Source organism: Nelusetta ayraudi, unplaced genomic scaffold, assembly GCF_046127955.1.
Source record: "Nelusetta ayraudi isolate G7.1 ecotype Tasmania unplaced genomic scaffold, CSIRO-AGI_Nayr_v1 ptg000097l, whole genome shotgun sequence".
In the NCBI taxonomy this organism is placed as follows: domain Eukaryota; kingdom Metazoa; phylum Chordata; class Actinopteri; order Tetraodontiformes; family Monacanthidae; genus Nelusetta; species Nelusetta ayraudi.
The window spans coordinates 619,024-636,748 of record NW_027466147.1 but is presented as its reverse complement, the minus strand read 5'-3'; the positions used below and the strand labels follow the sequence as shown (position 1 = coordinate 636,748).

The 17,725-nt window shown below is 45.5% G+C and overlaps 1 protein-coding gene across 2 annotated transcripts in view; it reads left to right on the top strand.

Moving 5' to 3' along the window:
• Positions 1 to 17,725, top strand: part of fstl5 (follistatin-like 5) — a 155,062-nt gene that overhangs the window by 80,374 nt on the left and 56,963 nt on the right. For both annotated transcript variants that reach the window (XM_076048217.1, XM_076048216.1), the window contains exons 5-6: positions 2,879 to 3,075; positions 7,588 to 7,708. In XM_076048217.1, the coding sequence (XP_075904332.1) occupies positions 2,879 to 3,075; positions 7,588 to 7,708 (318 nt within the window). The remainder of the gene's footprint in view (positions 1 to 2,878; positions 3,076 to 7,587; positions 7,709 to 17,725) is intronic.

The window sequence follows — 17,725 nt, the reverse complement described above, 5'->3', positions numbered from 1 at the left end:
AAGTTAGAACTCCGTATTGAAGCGAAAACAAGCTTCAATGCTTGTTTTGTTCTTCTTTTGATATGAAAATGGCAGTTCTAATGAAATACCTCAATAGCAACATCATGCTAACCTCTTTCGCAGCAGCAGGAGATGGTGTTTACAACCTACATTAGCCTCTGCTCCTTCTTCCTCTGTGGTTTTCCAGGGGCTGTAGTTGATGTTGCGTTTGACCTGCCAGAATTCTAAATGCAACGGAGAACTACGACGCTCCTGCCCTCTAACGTCATAAACTGGAGTTATCTCCAACCTACGACACGAAGAAACTTTCCCAACCGCCGAGTCTCGTAAATATGCCGTCGCATCAAAATGCCAGCGCGCTCGACGTACAGTATATGTGCGCCGGTGCACGTGCCCGTCGCTGTTGACCTTCATATCCCCCGTTTACGCCGGCAGCCATTTATCTTTTATTCATCTTGCCATTCGGGACCGAGGCAGCTTCTCTGGCGCTGCTGTTTGTCAAAGCGCACCCGTGATACCCGTCTCGCTGCTTCCCATGATTCCAGCATTAAACCCACTGCTCCCGTTCCCTAGAAATCCCAGTATTAGTTTTACTTCCTCTACCAGCCGCAGCAGATATGTGTTATTTTTCCTCCTTCTCGGGAGCCGGTGGGTTCTCCAGTTGGGCTGCCGTCTGCCGTGGCGCTCGTCGTTCCCCCTCTGCTAGCTGCACGAAGCTTCAGACGCAGCCAGCGAGCTCCCGACATCTGTCGACAACCCTGCGTGTCTCTCGCTGACAGGTGTACCAAGTCAAACAAAGTGAGGCGTTGTTGCAGAACACCTCGCTCATATTCAATTCTCTCCGCCCGCTCGCCCGCCCGCCTGTGTCAGCTCTCTGAAACTCGGGAGGGAGATGCAACATGTGCGCTGCACGGCGGCTGAGTCGCTCGAGATTTCAAGTCCGTCTTTAAAAGCAGGGGTCCGTCCTGAAATCTGGGCCTCTTTTTTTTTTTTTCGTATTACAAAGTAACGCTACCACCAGCTATGCTTGTTTTCGAAACGGGAAGCTGCAGCTAAATTATAAACAACGGCACCAGCACCATGGGTGCGGCAGAACCGTGGATGCTTTGTAAGAACTGGATACCAGACTGGCAATATGGCAGGACAGCGATTTTATGCCAGTGGCCACTCGAGGGACTGCAGCCAAAAACCCAAAACCTATAATGGCTGTCAACTTTTCCGACATACGCGCTGGGTGAGCAACTCCATTGAAATGAATGGGCCGCCATATCGGATCCCGTGAAGTTTTCTACAAACTAGACTGGCTGTAGCTGGACTATGGTCAAATCCCAGAAGATGACTCACAAGATTGCGAGACATAACACGTTGTAGTTCATTGAGACCGAACAAAAAAAAAACAATGTAGCCAAGATGCAGGATTCCAGGAATGTCCCAGATATTGGCCACAGAAGCCCCGAGTGGTTTTCTTCTCGTAAAAAAAAAAAAAAAACTGACTTGAATAGATTTGACTGTTGCTTGACATCTCGCAGCCTCCAAACATGATTCCCGACAAAAGCGAAACCCCATTATGGCAACACTTCTCCCCAATGGGATTCATGGATCAACGCGTCCCATTTAGCAGAGTCAGATTTGGATTTGGGGCATTGTGAGAGCCAGATGAGCCCCTTTAAGCTCCTTAAATTCCAAAATTCCACAGGTTTTTTTTCTTCTTCTTCCCCAAGCCGTCTTACTGGTGCACGTGGTAGAACACACAGTCAGTCGGGGACCGTGCACCACCACCGGGCCAGTGCCAGAGTAGCCTAGGCAGTGTGGGAGAATGAACCTCAACCGCTGAGCACTGGACGATGCTTCTCGCCTTCTGAGAGCGCTTGCCGATTGCACAGGTTGTTCCCGCCATGACGGGATGATGGATGCAAAAAAAAAAGTCACCACCATTTGGAAAATGACCTGTCATCGGCCTCCAATTCGGCTTAACCAGTCCTCAGCTCGCTCGCTCGCTTCTGCCGGGTGGAGATCTCATTACCGTGCTCACTAAATTCTCATTCTCGCCTGATCATCCGCTGCAAAGTTCATTCATCCCAGAGTGTGACAGCCGTGATTTTCTAGGGCAGGTGAAGAGAGAAATAGAGCGGCAAGAGTTTCATTGTGTTGTCTGTTTTTTTTTTTTTCCTTGTTGTTATTTCTGGTGTGGCTCAGTCGACGACGGCTAACAGCGGTGTTATTAGAGCTGAAACAGATCCAACAACTGTGACGCGACACGTCGAGCGATCGCTCTCGTCATTAGCCGCAACTCCACTCTGCCGCCTCTTTCATGTCGTCGCCTCCTTTGATCGGCCGCCGTTTGATGGCGGATTGTAAATACGACCCCGCCAAGTTTCTTTCTTTCCTCCTCTTCTCCCGCTTGACACCTGCGCGATGGATTTGCATCGCTGCCACCTCCGTGTTGGAGGGCGTTGGAATTTCTTTTTTTTTGTTGCGGCGAATGAGGATGGCTGTCGCCATTTGCGCGCCTCTCAACAAAGCTATCCTTTAAAATTTGTAATGTTGCATGCGGAATGCTTTTGCCCGTGTTTGGCAAACCCCCGCGTACGCAGCGATTTATCGTCTAATAACGCCGGCTCCTCCGACGGATTCTAATTTCGGGCGTCCGATGCAGAGCTTTTGTTCCTTCTCAAAAATGTGCATCTTTTTTTCTGTGCACCTGGGAATCGTTTAAGCGTTTATGAAACGTCGGCTTTGCACCTCCTTTACATGATGTATTCTCCTCATCGGCCTGGAAAATAAACATAAAACGAGCTCGGCTCCACCGAGTCTCATATCGCGGCTTCGTGATGAATGTTCACGACACGCCTCTTCCTCCTCTTCTCCTCCTTCTCAGATGACAACTGCAGGCTGAGCGAGTACCGCCGGCTGAAGAGCAAGATGCTGGATCTGCACGACAAGCGCTACACCAGCTACAACACCCGCGGCGCCCACAAGGACAACATGGCCGTCCGGAAGCAGCTGGTGGACGTGATGTTCAAGCGCTTCGACGCCAACGGCGACGGTCGAGTGGAGGCCGGCGAGCTCTCGCAGGTGAGGCTGCTGGACAGTGAATGAAGAAGTAAAACGTTGCTCGACGGCGGCAAATGCCAGAATTCAATTCAATGGAATCCAGAAGAAAATCCCACAAGTGACACCGTCCTGCCAAGGAAGTGCAGGCAGACGGTTTGTTTTGGTGAAAAGTTTTGCAGTTTAATTACTATTGTTGTTGTTGTTGTTTTATGGTAAGAAATGAGTGCAGACCTTTTGGGGGTTAACTGACCCTCAGTGACCTTTTTCAGTAGGTCACTATATTAGATATAGAATACTGGCAAACATGACTTTTTTCCATGCAGCCCATTGCTGATTTGCTTAATCAATGCAAACAGTTCAGTAAAGTAAAAATAAATAAAAAAAATAAAAACAAAAAACACTTATGCGGACTAATTTGTCACCGATCTCCAGTTGTACCAAAGACGACGGGGTGCAGTAAAGGAGAGGGAAATTTTAATTTCAGTCCAAATTATCCCTATAAAAACGTTTTATTTGACAGTAAAGCCAAGATGTGGAGGAAAAAAAATACCTAGAAGTTTAATGAGTAATGAGCGCGAGACTCGAAATGGGCGAGATCAGGGGAGCCACAAGAACTCCATCAAAACTTTAATGATTTAATTAAGACTTTGGAAAAATTTACCTGCGACTTTGAAATTGCTTGAAAAAAGTTATCAAGTGCACGGCCTGTTTTGAAACTAAACCGTTTTAATTCCGCGTCGCTCCTTTAAAATAAGACACTTTGTTGGCAACATTTCCGTACCACAAATGTCTCCCCGTTTCATTTCCATCTGCCCCAAGGGGAAAAAGAACAGGGGAGAAAAAGGTCCAAGGCGCAGAAACCATTTTGCGCCCTCTGGTGCACTTTAGCGCTGCTTTGATGTCGGCCGTAATTTTGTCCATTTTCCTCCTCTTACCCTCCCCCGTGGCAGCCGCAGGTAAATCGCTTGAAAAGCGGCGTGGGTTAAAAGGAGCCGCGAGTTCCTGGGAGGGAGGCAGCAACCGGAGCCGTCTCCGCTCTGGGCTCCGACGGCTTCCTATCTTTCCTTCTCTCTTTCGAACCGCAATTCCGTGCATTACAAACAAATTTGTAATACGCAAAGCGGGAGAGACGAGCGGGGTATTTAAATAATTGAGCGGGGAAAAGCAACCAGCTGCGGTTGTCAAAGGCGTGAAAGGAGAAGCAGCGGCAGCAGCAGCAGCAGCAGCTATTCTTAGGTCAGTTTCCTGCTGATCCCGTTGAAGAGCCCCATCTGCACCCGGGTCACCTTGGCCGGCTTTGTCTGACCCTCACGCCAGCGCTGCCGAGGTTAATTTGAATAGATTCGAGCTGGAAGCCTCTACACAGTATTCAACGTATTGACATATTACTTTTTGGCATTTATATATTTTCGCTTTTGTATTTTTGCTCTTTTTTTCACACCTACACTGAGGCCTCGGCGCCAACGTGAGAGAGATCAATCGGTGGCGAGTAAAGGGCTCGGCCGTGTTGTTTGAGAGGAATCTAGCAGCTTGGATTTCCATACGGCCTTTAAACCTCATGAATGCAACTCAGGACGGCCTCCAGGGGACGCCACTTACTCCGAACCAGTCTAGGTTGTGTCACGCTGCGTCTCCGCGGGCGTGTAAATGACACGGACGTCGTCGCTTGACAATTAGCATCCAGACAATTGGCATCCAAATGGAGCGGCTCTTTTTAAACTGTGGCTTCGTTCTGTTTTTTTGAATTGTTGACACATTTGAGATCTGATTTTTTTTCTTTCCCTGTTCTTCTTCTTGGTCGAGCCATCGACCACTTTATGAGGCACCATGCTTGTACATTATTGTACATTAGACATCAATATAGTATACAGGATTTACATACTGCTAATTTGGGCCGGAGAGACGCTGTTCTGCAGACTTTGGTTGTAACTTGTGTTTATCTAAGTTTCTGCTGCCTTTGTGATTGTCTGTGTTAAGCTCCCTAAACTAACTATTGGCTTGACTATGTATGTACTGCCCCCCCCCCGCCCTTTCCACACACTTTTGTGATTTGAAGGAAACTGACGTGACACTGTTTTTCTATCTATAGTTTGACAAAACATTAGCATTTCTGAAATTACCTGTCAGGATATTTTAATGCATGATAAATATTCCCTTTAAGTTAGGAAGTCGCGGGTTGACAGCGCCTTGACTAAAGGTAATGACTGAAGAAACATAACAGGCAATTGACAATTGAAGATACAATAAAATGGTAATTAATAGCGTCCAAAGACAGTTTTAGTTTAACTCTCGACAGGGTGGGAGAAATAAAGTTTATATTGGCCTGGACTGAACTGTCCGGGGGTTTGAATTCTCTCCCTCTTGTCACCTATTGCTGTTGCTTCCTTGGATAGAACAACTCAACCGAAAAGGAAGACAAGATATTTATGCAAATGACTTGTAGGTGTGAACAAATCGTCGCAAGGCTGCACAGAAGATAGTTGTGCCGTTATCAGCAGCTGCGGCCACCGTATCTGTCACCATGGCAACATTTAGAATTGGCTTATTCTCGTCCTGGGGTGGAAACTTTCACCCAGGTGCTGCTGGACGTTCTGGAGTGTGCACATCAAAACTGGGAGAGCAAACGTCTCTGACCTTTTTACTGCCCAGTGACCTTTAAAGTGGCATTTCGAGGGTTTTTTTTTGGTTTTTTTTCGTGCATCAAATGTTTTGAAGACAAAAAAAAATTTGCATTTGAAAAAAGTTTTCTGCATTTTGGAATATTAAATTATATAATATAACATTGGCTGTGACCCCGAGTGCAGGATAAGGCGGGTATTGACCATGGATGGATGAATGGACAACACAATATTGCACATATATTCAACATATGTTGAGATCTTTGGGTCTTCCACTTCCAGGTGTTTAAACAGAAACAAATATAGGACAGTCTCAGATTGCGTAACCAACACTTACTGGGGATCTCTGAGGTCCTTTAAACCCTCTGTGACATCACAAAGGGCTGATTTCCAGAAACGTCTTTACAGTGGAGCAAACGACACCATAAGTATCTTCTGCGAGCTCTTTAAATATTGACATCTACTGCAGGAGGTAAAAAAAAAAAAAAAAATGACAAACGTGCAAATTAAGAAATGACAAGAGACAACGCCACCAGATGTTTGTTTTTTAACGCGACGGCGGATCCCGAATCTTGATTTCACTGCCGCCGCCGCCGACGGCTCCTGCGCTGGTTTTTAAAGACTCATACATAATGCATGACGCGCCGATACGCTGACCGACGTGTTTGTCGCAGACAAATTGGACTGTTTTGTGCGAGTAAACAGGCGATGTTCCATTGGTTTTGCACATTACGCCCTGATTGGGAACAGACAGGAGGCGCATTGCCGAGCGACGCCGCTGCCGTTTATGAGTTCAAACGACGTGTCGCGCTTCATTTAACGCAACGGGCTTCCTGCGGAACGCACGCAAAAAAAAACTAAAAAAAACCTGCAGGCGAGGGCTTGAAACATGGCCGCAAGGTCACTTAAACGTACGTTCAGGCCTTCCTTTTCTTCCTGTTCTGTTTTTCCTGCAACTGAAACACAATAAATATAAAAAAAACCCAACTGATTTCTCCGCTGAAGGGGAATAATTTAGCAGCCCATCGCACACAAAGCGGCGCCTTTTCCTCCCGAGTCGTGACTGTCTCGGCCACTTGTAGTCTCGGAGCGGAGTCGCAGGGGAACGGCGAGCGACGCGACGGAGGAGGGGAAGACGTATAAAGGCGTCGGTCGTGATCAGCGCTCTGACAGCTGATGGGGGATGATGGATGTGTGGCCGGCCGGGGCCACGGCGAAGGCGTTGGGCAGCCGGATGGGGAGGGATCCGGCACGTCGTTTAGGCTCTTTTTATTATCATCTGCTGTGGCAAAAGTGGAACGGGTCTCCGTTTAGTGACAGCCGGTAAACTGACGACAGCAACGACGGCGGCTCGGAGGAAGTAGCGTCGACTCGTTCCAGAGGTTTCCAGAGTTTTTAGAGCGGACGGGGGAGGAATTAACTTGGCCGACCACATTAAAGCAAATGTTTTGATCGGCTAATTGCATTTTGCCGCACAGTTATTCCACCACATTTCAGAGAGAGGAAGGCTATTTAATGTCAGCGCTTCATGTAAGTTTTTCCGTTCATTTTCTATATTAAAGACCTTTGAAGGTCCCATATTATGCAAACTTCCCATTACCAATGCTTTCCTAAGTGAATGTGTCTCCTCCCCTAGTTTGTGCCGCTTGGTTTATTAGAATCTTTTGTGATGTCACAAAGGGTGCTGATGCCTGACAACACCGCCAGCCAGGTGTCGACTTCGCCGTTGCAGACCACTTTGTTTTTGCCGCCTTCTATCAGAGAATCAGAGCTTCCAACAAAGCATCAGTGTGACCTGGAAGAAAAACTCTGAAGGATTTTTTTTTTTTCTCTCTCTCTCCCGCTGACAAGGACTGATTTTTTTTTTTTTTTTAATCTTTTGTAACTGTCCGTCAATCTCTCTTCTTTCGGTCAGGTCATCAAGCAAGAGGGTCTCTCCAAGGACATGTTTGAGTGCACATTGTTCGACCTGCTCAAGTACAACGACGCCGATGACGACGAGCACCTTACCAGAGAGGAGTTTTACACTGCGTTCGGTGAGTTCAGTTTCTTCTGAAAACTTCTAAAACAAGAAAAAAAAAAAAGAAGAAGCAGAGAACGGCACTTGCTGTTGGAACAAGGAGATATTTCAGGTAGAAAAAAAGTAATGTAACATAACTTAGGAGCTCAGTATATTTTCATTCAGTACCAGAATGCAGTAAAGGAAGAGTTCACCCAATTTCCTTCTCACCAGCCAGGAAATATCCATTGAGAGTCTGAACTATGCAACGTTTATAGAAATGCAAAATAAATAATTAAACATGTAGTAAAATAGTTATAGATCTTTCTCAATATTACTTTACTGAATGAAACAGTTTGTTTCTCCACTGTGTTATGTCCACTGTTAAGTCATTAAAAATGACGACAATAATTTAAAACTAGTAACACTTTATTTCACCTTTAAACCTCCAGTCATTAGTGTATAAACCTGTTGTTCACGAGCGTCCAGTCCAGCCTGTGGAGGCCACTGGGGGATTTTCCTGGCCTACTGTTCCTTTAATACATGTAAAAATCGCTGCTACAAAACGACGATAATGATAATGAGCCTGGAGGGGAACAGGAACAGAAAAAAGGTTGAATGAGTAATTTGAATTCTACATTGTTGCCGCGCCGTCGATACTCCGACCCGGCGGATCAATGATCGGATCAACGCGGTGCCGGAGGAAACGGGTCAAGACAGCAGGGGAAGCAACAGTTGGAAACACAGACTCCCTCTTCTCATTAGGCAACATAACGACTGCCACCACCAGCACCTCCTGCATTTTGTTTCGGCCATGATCTCTCTCCCTCTCCCTCTCCCTCTCTGTCAGTCTCTCTCTCTCTCTCTCTCCTCCACGCTCCCTTCACTGTTTGACATTTCCAGACAGCTCAATATCCCTCCGACGGAAAATCCACTGACATTTGGCCGGCTTGACACATTTAGCTGCGGGAGAGGAATTCCTAATCAAAACCGCCCATCTCATCCCAGGACCTAGTTGTTTGTTTTTATTTATTTATTTTATCATTATCATTATTATTATTATACGTCCTGCCTGCAATGTGACTGAGTCTCACGAGGAGAAAGCGAAAAGAAAATAACCTCAGCCGATCTGCTTCTCCGACTTCCAACTACTTTCCTTTCAGTTGTCAGATCTTCTTTCTTTCTTTCTTTCTTTCTTCCTTTCTTTTTTTTACTTATCTGGCAGCTTCCAGCTTAACTCTTCACAAGGAAATGGGATATCATCCTCTTTCATTTCCTCGCTCTCGTGCCACTTAATGTTGTTTTTCTGGGCGGCTGGAGAGATGGCTACGTGTTTTTAATTTATTTATTTTACTTTTTTTCATCGAACCTCTCAGCTGCGTCGCAGCAGTTGGCGTTTATTGAGGTCACCATCAATAATCTCACAGACGGCAGCTAATGTGCCTGATGGTCGCTCAACTTTCTCAGCAACTCAAACTTCAAATGTGATTCTTTTTTTTTCTTCTTTCTTTGAGTCATAAAAGTGCTCGCTGGAAGCAGTTTCACCTCTGTTGAACCGACGCTGGATATTAAAGGCGAACTTTATAAACTCATCTGGCAACTATGGCTGAATCGTCTTCCATTCAGCCAAACGTCCACGTAGCTCAGGTACGGGCCCTCGACGCACATGAAAGGCTGTGAAAATCAAAATGAGGATTTAAGGTCGATTCGAGTCTTCGTGGGAGAGAAACAACAACCTCGCATTCGCTCCAGCAAACTGGAGTCGCAATCAAGAGAAAGGTGTGAAGGAGTTCTTTTCTTCGTGTGTGTTCTTGATTGTCTGGCAGTCGTCAGAAAGAACGCGGCTTATTGTAGAAGTCATCAGGCAAGGACGTTAAAGTCACCACTCGCAAAAATACTTTTTTTTTTCAAAACACGATAGAAAATAAACTTTTTCTCTTTCTTGTTTCTTGCCATTAAATCTTGTACCTTTGGAAAAATAGGATGTTTGAACTACAGACATTTCTCCTCATCTCGGCAACAAAAACACAAACAAAGAAAACTTTACTCGACTGTAAAGATGAACATTTGTATACTGGAAACGACAACATCACCGATTACAACATCTGGTCTCCATTTCTGCTGTTTATCCAGAGCTGACCTCCTCATACACTGCTTTACATTGTTCATCTTGTTGCTGTTTATACTTGTATATTTTAACATCACTCAAGAAACCTGCTCAACACTTCATACCACGACCCCGATGCCAGTTGTTTTATTTTTGTTTAATTCTGTCTGTTTGTTTTGTGTCATATTGTCCCGTTCTTGTCTGATCGGTCCTGTAAAGTAGGCGTAAATGTTCAACCAAAAGAGGATGTTTGGCATTGGTGGAGAAGATTTGGAATAGCTCAGCTCCGCAGCTCATTCCACAGTATTGTGGGGCAAATGCAGCACTATTTTAAAGAGAAATTAACAGGATTTCCAACCTTAGGCGCAGTAGGAAAGTACCAAATTGCACATTACAGATATTTCTTCAATCCACTGGATTCATCTGACGCGTCCATCTTTTATAGACCAAGGGGACCAGTTGTGGAAGCAGGAACCTGTAAACTGATTGGGCAAAGCTCCATCTTGTCCGTCATATTCGAATGTACAAAGGATGTCAATTATCGATGACCGCATCAACTGGTTGTTGATAGTTGATAAACATCTCGATCAATCATCAAGTGATTGATAAGCAAAGGTTTCTCTGATAAGCTCAATTTATCTCAGTAAAATCTAACATACATCTTTTTGTAATTAACAAAATTCAAAAGAAACATTATATTCCCCAATCACATATCTATGTTGCCATTTGAGATCCAGGCAATGGCATCTTGGTGTGAGGGATGGACAGTGAGTCAGATATGAAATGAGAAGTTGGGAACTTGTATTGGGCTTGTCCATAAACTCACGCAGCTCATGTTTGTCGAGGCAATTGCACACCAGGTGGATGCGTCACGACTAAATGAAAACGATAGTGCGGATCTTTGTGGACAATTTATTTCGCATCAAAACTATTCAGATCGGCCGCCATGCAATTTTGCGTCATTAGAGCAGCATGAAAACCGCTTGAATCTAACCACAGGCTGCCAGCAGTCACAGCGATGGAATCATCCTCCATTTCCAGCAGATATAAAGAACGTCAGAGAGTTTGGAAGGAATTTTAACAGGAATTATATCACAATGGTTGTGAATGGAGTTTAGGTGTGAGGTGGACGACATGAGGAGGTTCTTGTGTAATGTTGTGCCCCATGTGAGGAGGAGATAACTTACCGGGTGCCCAGTGACCGAAACAAAAAAGTTTGTCCGATGTAAATTGTCAACGTATCACAATAGGCGACGCAGCCGTGAGTTGAGTCGGCAGTATGTGACCAAGTGACGCAATGTGTGGATTGGCTGACACTCTGCAGATGCTGTGACGAAAATCGAACCTGAGCCAAATAAAAACTGCTCGGCTTCATCACAGCAGAAATTCTGTGCTGAGTTTGCAACAGCTAATTCAACAAAATGCAACTGGAAAGAAAAGATTTAATGTCCGGGTATGATTAACCTCCCATTGACGCAACACAGAGCAACCGCTGGATTCTCAATCAGTTGTTAAATGTTTAATGTAATGGGGGACATTCTTAACAGCAATTCATCGATAATCGATTGACGTCCCTGGAAAGGATCAATCGGGATTGGCCAGGCGCTCAAGGCTTTGTATCTGCTTGAGTGGTTGTGTTAGCCGCAGCAGCTGTACAGCGCTACCTTTAACTAGCCTCCAGCCAGAAACAATCAGTTATTCAGAGAAACTGACTGTGTTGTCGAAAACATAAAAGTGCATCAGTCAGTCTGATATGCAGCAGCCTGACTTTCGTTCAGCAAAATTCTTCCGACTGACGCAGGAGCGAATTTTAAGTGCGAGGTCTTCCGTGAGAGTGCTGGAGTGGTCAGCGAGTGCAATCATGCTCTTTTACGGATAATAACTGTGGCACCGGCCTCCGCCTCAGTAACCATTCCTGCTCGGCCAGCTCCAGTGAAACACGACCAAATATCCACGGCCACTTGACTCGCAGTTGCCTCCCACGTGTTTCATTTCCTTCTAAGTAGATGGAGGTTGTAAATGGCATGCAGCCGTCGCCACCCGCGTCGGTCGCAGCAGAAAAGGGGAACCTGATTGGTTGAGAAACGACCTCAGTGGTGACACCTTCTAATGGAGGCTGCGGGATGGAAACCTGAAGGATGCAGCGTGAGGTCACAGAGTTTGTATTTGTTTTTCTCACATTCCAAAGAACAAAAAATAAAAACATCCACATCCACTGTTTATATATATATATATATAAAAAAAAACTCACTTGGAATTCAATGCAACTGTCTGTCACTGACATTTGAACAGAGGTTCTGCTTTGCGCCCCCAGAGTCTTATATGTGCGACCGCTCAGCGTGTCGCTTCGTGTAAGTGAAGCCGTCGCAGACTCGCTGTGGGAGGGTTTCACAAGCCACTTCCACTCATAATCTAATTGCTGTGGAATGGCATTTAATGTGGCTCGTCCTCAGCGAGGACGTGCAAACAGAGTGGAAGTGAAGAGGGAGAGGGTGAAGGGAGCAGTTTGAGAAAAGTCCCTTGATTTTTCCTTTCTCTGTAATTAAACGCTGAGGGGAGGGAAGGAAAAAAAAACCCTGCGCGCACGAAGCCGGTATTGGCTGCATGCCAGAATAAATTGATGAATTACGGGAGGATGTTGGGGGAGGTGAGGGGTGGAGGTAAAGCGAAAGAAAAAAAAAAGTCCTGTTGCAGCACCTTATCGTTCATCGGTCGGTGTGCAGCCAGAGCAAATCCCAGTTATCGCCTCGCGTCGGCTGTGTGTTTCACATTAGGGATGGATGCTAATTGAGAATGCATTGCTTTTTATGACGTTATTAGATCGAGTTGAAAACGCACAGACGCAGACACACACACACACACACACACAGAGCTCGATCAGATTTACTGAGCATGGCCAATCAGTTTTACAGCCGTCGCTGTTCTCCCACATAAAAATATTAAACAGCTATGCGGTGACATTTTTTTGTTAATAAGATGGTCCAGTTGCACAGCTGTTCGTATAATGCAATTATAGCAATTGATAATAACTCGCCTGAGCTTTTTCCAACCCAGGATATGTATGTATGTATGTATGTATGTATGTGTGTGTGCATGTATGCACACACACTACTTTTCAAAAGCTTGGGGTCACAGACTCATTTCTGCATTGAGCTCCATTACAACCAGCTTCAGAGAATAATCTACTGGAATTCTCTGAGAACGATACCAGCGCACGAAAATCAGTCAGGATGTGCTGAACACATACTGTATGAGATGGCTTTGGCAGTTGTTTCCTTTGAATGTCTAATTGGATGTGATTTCATCCAATGAATATCAAGTGTGCAATATGAGGCCATTGTTATAGAAGTTGAATGCTTTAAAATGCTAAAACAAAGCTTTGTTTTATGATCACACTCAGTTGTGTGTGCTGAACCATCATTGCAAATGGTTTTCATTAAACACTGAATAGTTACCGTACTTGTTCAGCACATCTTGACTGAATTCCACACACTCCTGATGATCACAGAGCAATCAAGATCATTATTTCAGAATATTGGAATATTGGAATGGAGTACATTGCAGAAATAAGCCTTTGACCCCAAACTTTTGAATGGTATTGTGTGTTTTTATTTATCTGTTTATGTGTTAAATCATTTTTTTGACCCCTGGAGGAAGTCAGTGCAGCCTTAAAAGGCAAATCTGAAATTGCAAAAATATAAAAAAATACATTTTAAAAAATCCATTCGAACAACTTGAGCGCCGTCGTAAAGTGAGCGGCTGCCACAAAGTGAATGGCTTGATCCGGTGCGTCCAGGGGTTACGGTGACTTGCTGTCCAGGCAGCGACGTAAACTCCCGACGACCGGCCGTGAAAACAGCACCTGCCCAACGACCCGGCTAATAAGGAGGCCGGGCGCACCTTGTGCCGAATATTCAAAAGCGTGGCAACATTGTTTGTCGGGACGGGAGATAAGACTTTAATGTGCATGCATTATTCATCCCTCCTCTGCGCACGCAAGTCAAAGGGGGCTGAGGGTGGTGAGCGGGGGGGCGTTGAGAATCAATTTGCCCGCGCTCGCAGTGAGGAAGGTGTCTGGCAGAAGCGATGTCTTTTAATTAGGCGATGTTACAGATATAAATGATGCCTGCCACGCTGCTGATAGTCAGCCGCTCGCCATCGCCCGGTAATTTGGTGAGCGATGGCCCGGTGCGTCGCGGATAAACAGATAAGGTGTAATCTATCATAAAGTGTCATTAACTTTTAGTGTGTGCCTGTGAGTGTGTGTGAGAGAGTTTTTACGACACACTAAAGGAGGGCGGGCCACTGACTTATGTGCATGCACACACACTACAGAGCGCTGTGTTTAATATACCTCCATCAGCAGCGTAGAAACGCAATTGTGATGAATCGCTCATGTGACATTTTTTAGCTTGATTTTGTGATCATAGTTTACGCTTTATTGAGCGGCGCTTCACGCGTAAACAAACATAATAGTCTTTAATGCCCTTTATCACCAGTCAGCAAAGACTATACTTGAGGCTCATTAATAATCATAATATTTATAGTGCTAAATAGCTCTGCGACTGCGCTGGCAAAGTTGACCGATTGTGCGTCTCAGCGTTAACGCGGCTTAGTTGCCACCGGCCGACACTTTCACTCATGGCAGACGCCGGAGATTCCGCGAAGAGATGCGTCGTTAGTTGTTGGTCTCGCAGCGGCGGGACGGTGGATCCATAGGAAACATTAATCCCCGCTGAGACGCAGCCGTCACAAGTCGCTGTAAATGCTTTAAAAGCCTCTGCTATTCATCAGAGGTGCAACCTTTATTGACTCACGCTGAGGAAAAACGTGTAAATCACCGCGTCACATCGCTACATTGTCGAGGATACGCCTCAGTTTAAAGGGGCTCCGCAAAGATAGATTCCAAATAGATGGCAAAGATCATTTTTCTTCCCTTTGATCGATTCTAAAACACCTCTGAATGTATAAAAGCTCTTTATAAATGAAAACAAAGTTTATCGATTGATAGTCTTCTGCCTTAACTGGCATTGCATTTATGGGACCAATCAACATTGCATGTAGCAGAAGAGGGTGAGAACTGTGACCAGGGTGCAGCTGTGGCATAAAGAGTCAAGATGAGCTGCAGCGACGTCACTTCCATTGAGGGCATGTTTCCTCATTAAAAGAGAAAGAAAGACAGAAAGAAACCCTGTGCTGCTACCATCTGGCTTGACAGACAGTAAAGAATTTTAAACAGTCTTGCATCGCGTGTGGTTGAAGATAGAGATGTGAAATGTATTCCATGCATCTGCATCTCAACGCTCCATCTGGCTGCGAGGTCTGAAAAAACATTCTGTGCACTTAAGGGTTGAAGCAGAGGTGCATCGTTAGTTCAGAGAGGATGTTGTAAAAAGAAAAAAAAAGAAATAGCACTCAAAAGCACATTATTTTTTAAATTTTTTTTTAATGTCCGAACTACTTTTCCCTCTCGGTAGCCGTGCACTAGGCAAAAGCAAAGATAGTTGATACCACTTTTGTGTTGCGCGCTGTGTTGAGTGCCAGCAGTGATGGAGCTCCATCATCTGCAGCAGAGCAGCCGGCATCTGTCATCCCTGCGATGTGAACTCGGTGAAGGGTCACTGTTTTCAGCGGCACAAGTAATATTTCCAAGAAGTTTTGACAGCGTAAAATTGTTCTTCCCTCCGCTTATTAGTGAAATCGGCCATATTTGATTCTGTTTAGCCTCGTTAGGGAACTAAAAATTAGCATCTGCTGCAGCCTGGAAGGCTCTTTAAAAAGGAGCCGCACACAGAGGAGACACGTGGCCGTTGTGCTTTCTAAAGTTTTCGCCCGGCGACCGCAAGATGCCCGGCCTGAACACCGAGCAATTTGACATAATTAGTTTGAGTCCCCCTGTTTAATGCGTTCTAAGACCTGCTGCTCCACACCCATCAGTGTAAATGAATGCCTGCAAGTGCCCTGCCTGAATGTTTCTGCAGAAAATGTACCTTGGGGAAAGGAAGAAGAACAACAAAAACTTTGGGGACATTGCTCTGCACATTCCACTTCACACCTCCTCACAGCCTCCATATGTGATGGCGGTAGAAATCTTTTGATGCTCCTTTGTGCGACATTCAAAGCCCAGCGGCCCCCCGAGTCAAGTGTCAAGTATGAACATTTTCAATACACACTCAAAGGACAGACATGTAGTAGAACCACATATGGTACATCGTTAAACACGGCATAGCTAAAGTCGAGTCTGCCCTCATTGGACCTCGTTAGCCCATTGCTAGCTAAACTGCGCACAGTCGCTTGAAGCGAACCTGTCAACTTTGTGAATTATCCTTATATAGATTTTATATAGATTTATTATTTTTATTTAGATTTTTTTCATTTTTATGACACCATTCTAATAATAACACAGTAGAAATATGCAGGAGCTGCATCTCCTTCATCAAACTTGGGATGATTTCCTTCTCGGTTCTCTTTGTCATCCTTCCTGCGAGAGGAACTCAATCCTGGCTTATCTCTGCAAAGCCTCTGAGTGCTCGTGGCAACTCGATTCACCCAAGAAAGAAAAGAAAGTCAGTGGAAAATGATTTGTTCACTCTCAGCCGACTGCCCGCTTTCCGCTTCTCCTCCTCACTTCCACATCAGCTTTTGTCCCATCGATAACCAAATGTCAGCTGCTAGACCTCGTCAGTCGCAGTGTCTTTAGTGAAGTAATTATTTCTTGTTGGCATTATTAGAATTCTGTTTTGCTTGGTTATATTTATCCAGCCTGCTCTCTTCCACAAACAGACCATTAGGAGGCATTTCGCTAACTTTCCCCGCTGTGCTCCGTTTCGATTTACTTCGTCAAGCTGAGCACCTCACCCTGTCCTGACCTTTGCCCTCCAGATGTTTGCCCACCACTGATGCAGAATTGACCCACAGTATCACAGAGCGCAGATAAGTATAATGTCAGATGTCCAAATTTATCCGTGCGCCCTCACCCTTTGTTCTTGTCCGGCAACGCTCAGCTCAGCTAACGCTATTTGCGCCACACTGTGCGATGTTTCTCACGCCGGCGTGTTGCTTTTTGGGCGCCAAGATCAATCTGAACCCTGACACCTGCGGACAGAACACACAGAAAGGGAGACACGCGGTCTTTGCTTTCTGACGAGGCTTCGGCTGCTTTTGTACTTCGCGTTCACGCTGCTGCCGAGCGAGCGAGCGATTGAGCCGCAGGGAAACTTAAATCAACGGCCTCAATCTGCGGCGTGCTGATGTGCACTTGCACAGTTCGGAGCAATTACAGTAGGGCGGCTCACGGACAGATAGAGTGCTAATGGTTATTTTACTCAAGGCCGTTAGAGCCGTTAGCCAACGACAAACAACTTGACACTTTGCTGACGGAAGAAGCTTATAAATCTCTGTTACTTGGTTCAAGTAGCAAAGAAAAAAGTCTACTGGACTGGGAACCTGCACAGATGATCCTAGTTAATGTGGGGTCTTAGAAACGTTGTCGATTACTGGAGTGAGTGCTTTTTGCTTATGTAACTTGTAGTTTCCGTCTCCGACGTTGGACTTTCACTTTCCCAGAATGCATTACAGGCGTTTGAAGCTGGCAGAAAGACTGCTGGATTGCTAATTATAAGTGCCCCTTAGCTGGAGCGCAAAGGGCAATTTTCTCAACAATTCTCTCAAGGACAGCCTCCACAACACCCACTACCAACTTGGAGTAAAGGGGCATTTTATGGTATTTTCAGCAGCATTCTCACTCCAACCAGCGGACATAGCTTGCTGCTGTTCTCCAACCATCTATTTTCTTTTGCCACTTCTTCTGCACTTGGGGGCGAAGGGGGTTGCTTGAACCTGTCTCGGCTGTCTTGGGGTGGAGGTGGGGTTACAACCTGGAGTGGCTGCTTCGTCACGGGGCCACAAGGACAGACAAACAGCCGTCCGCACTCAAGGTCCACACTC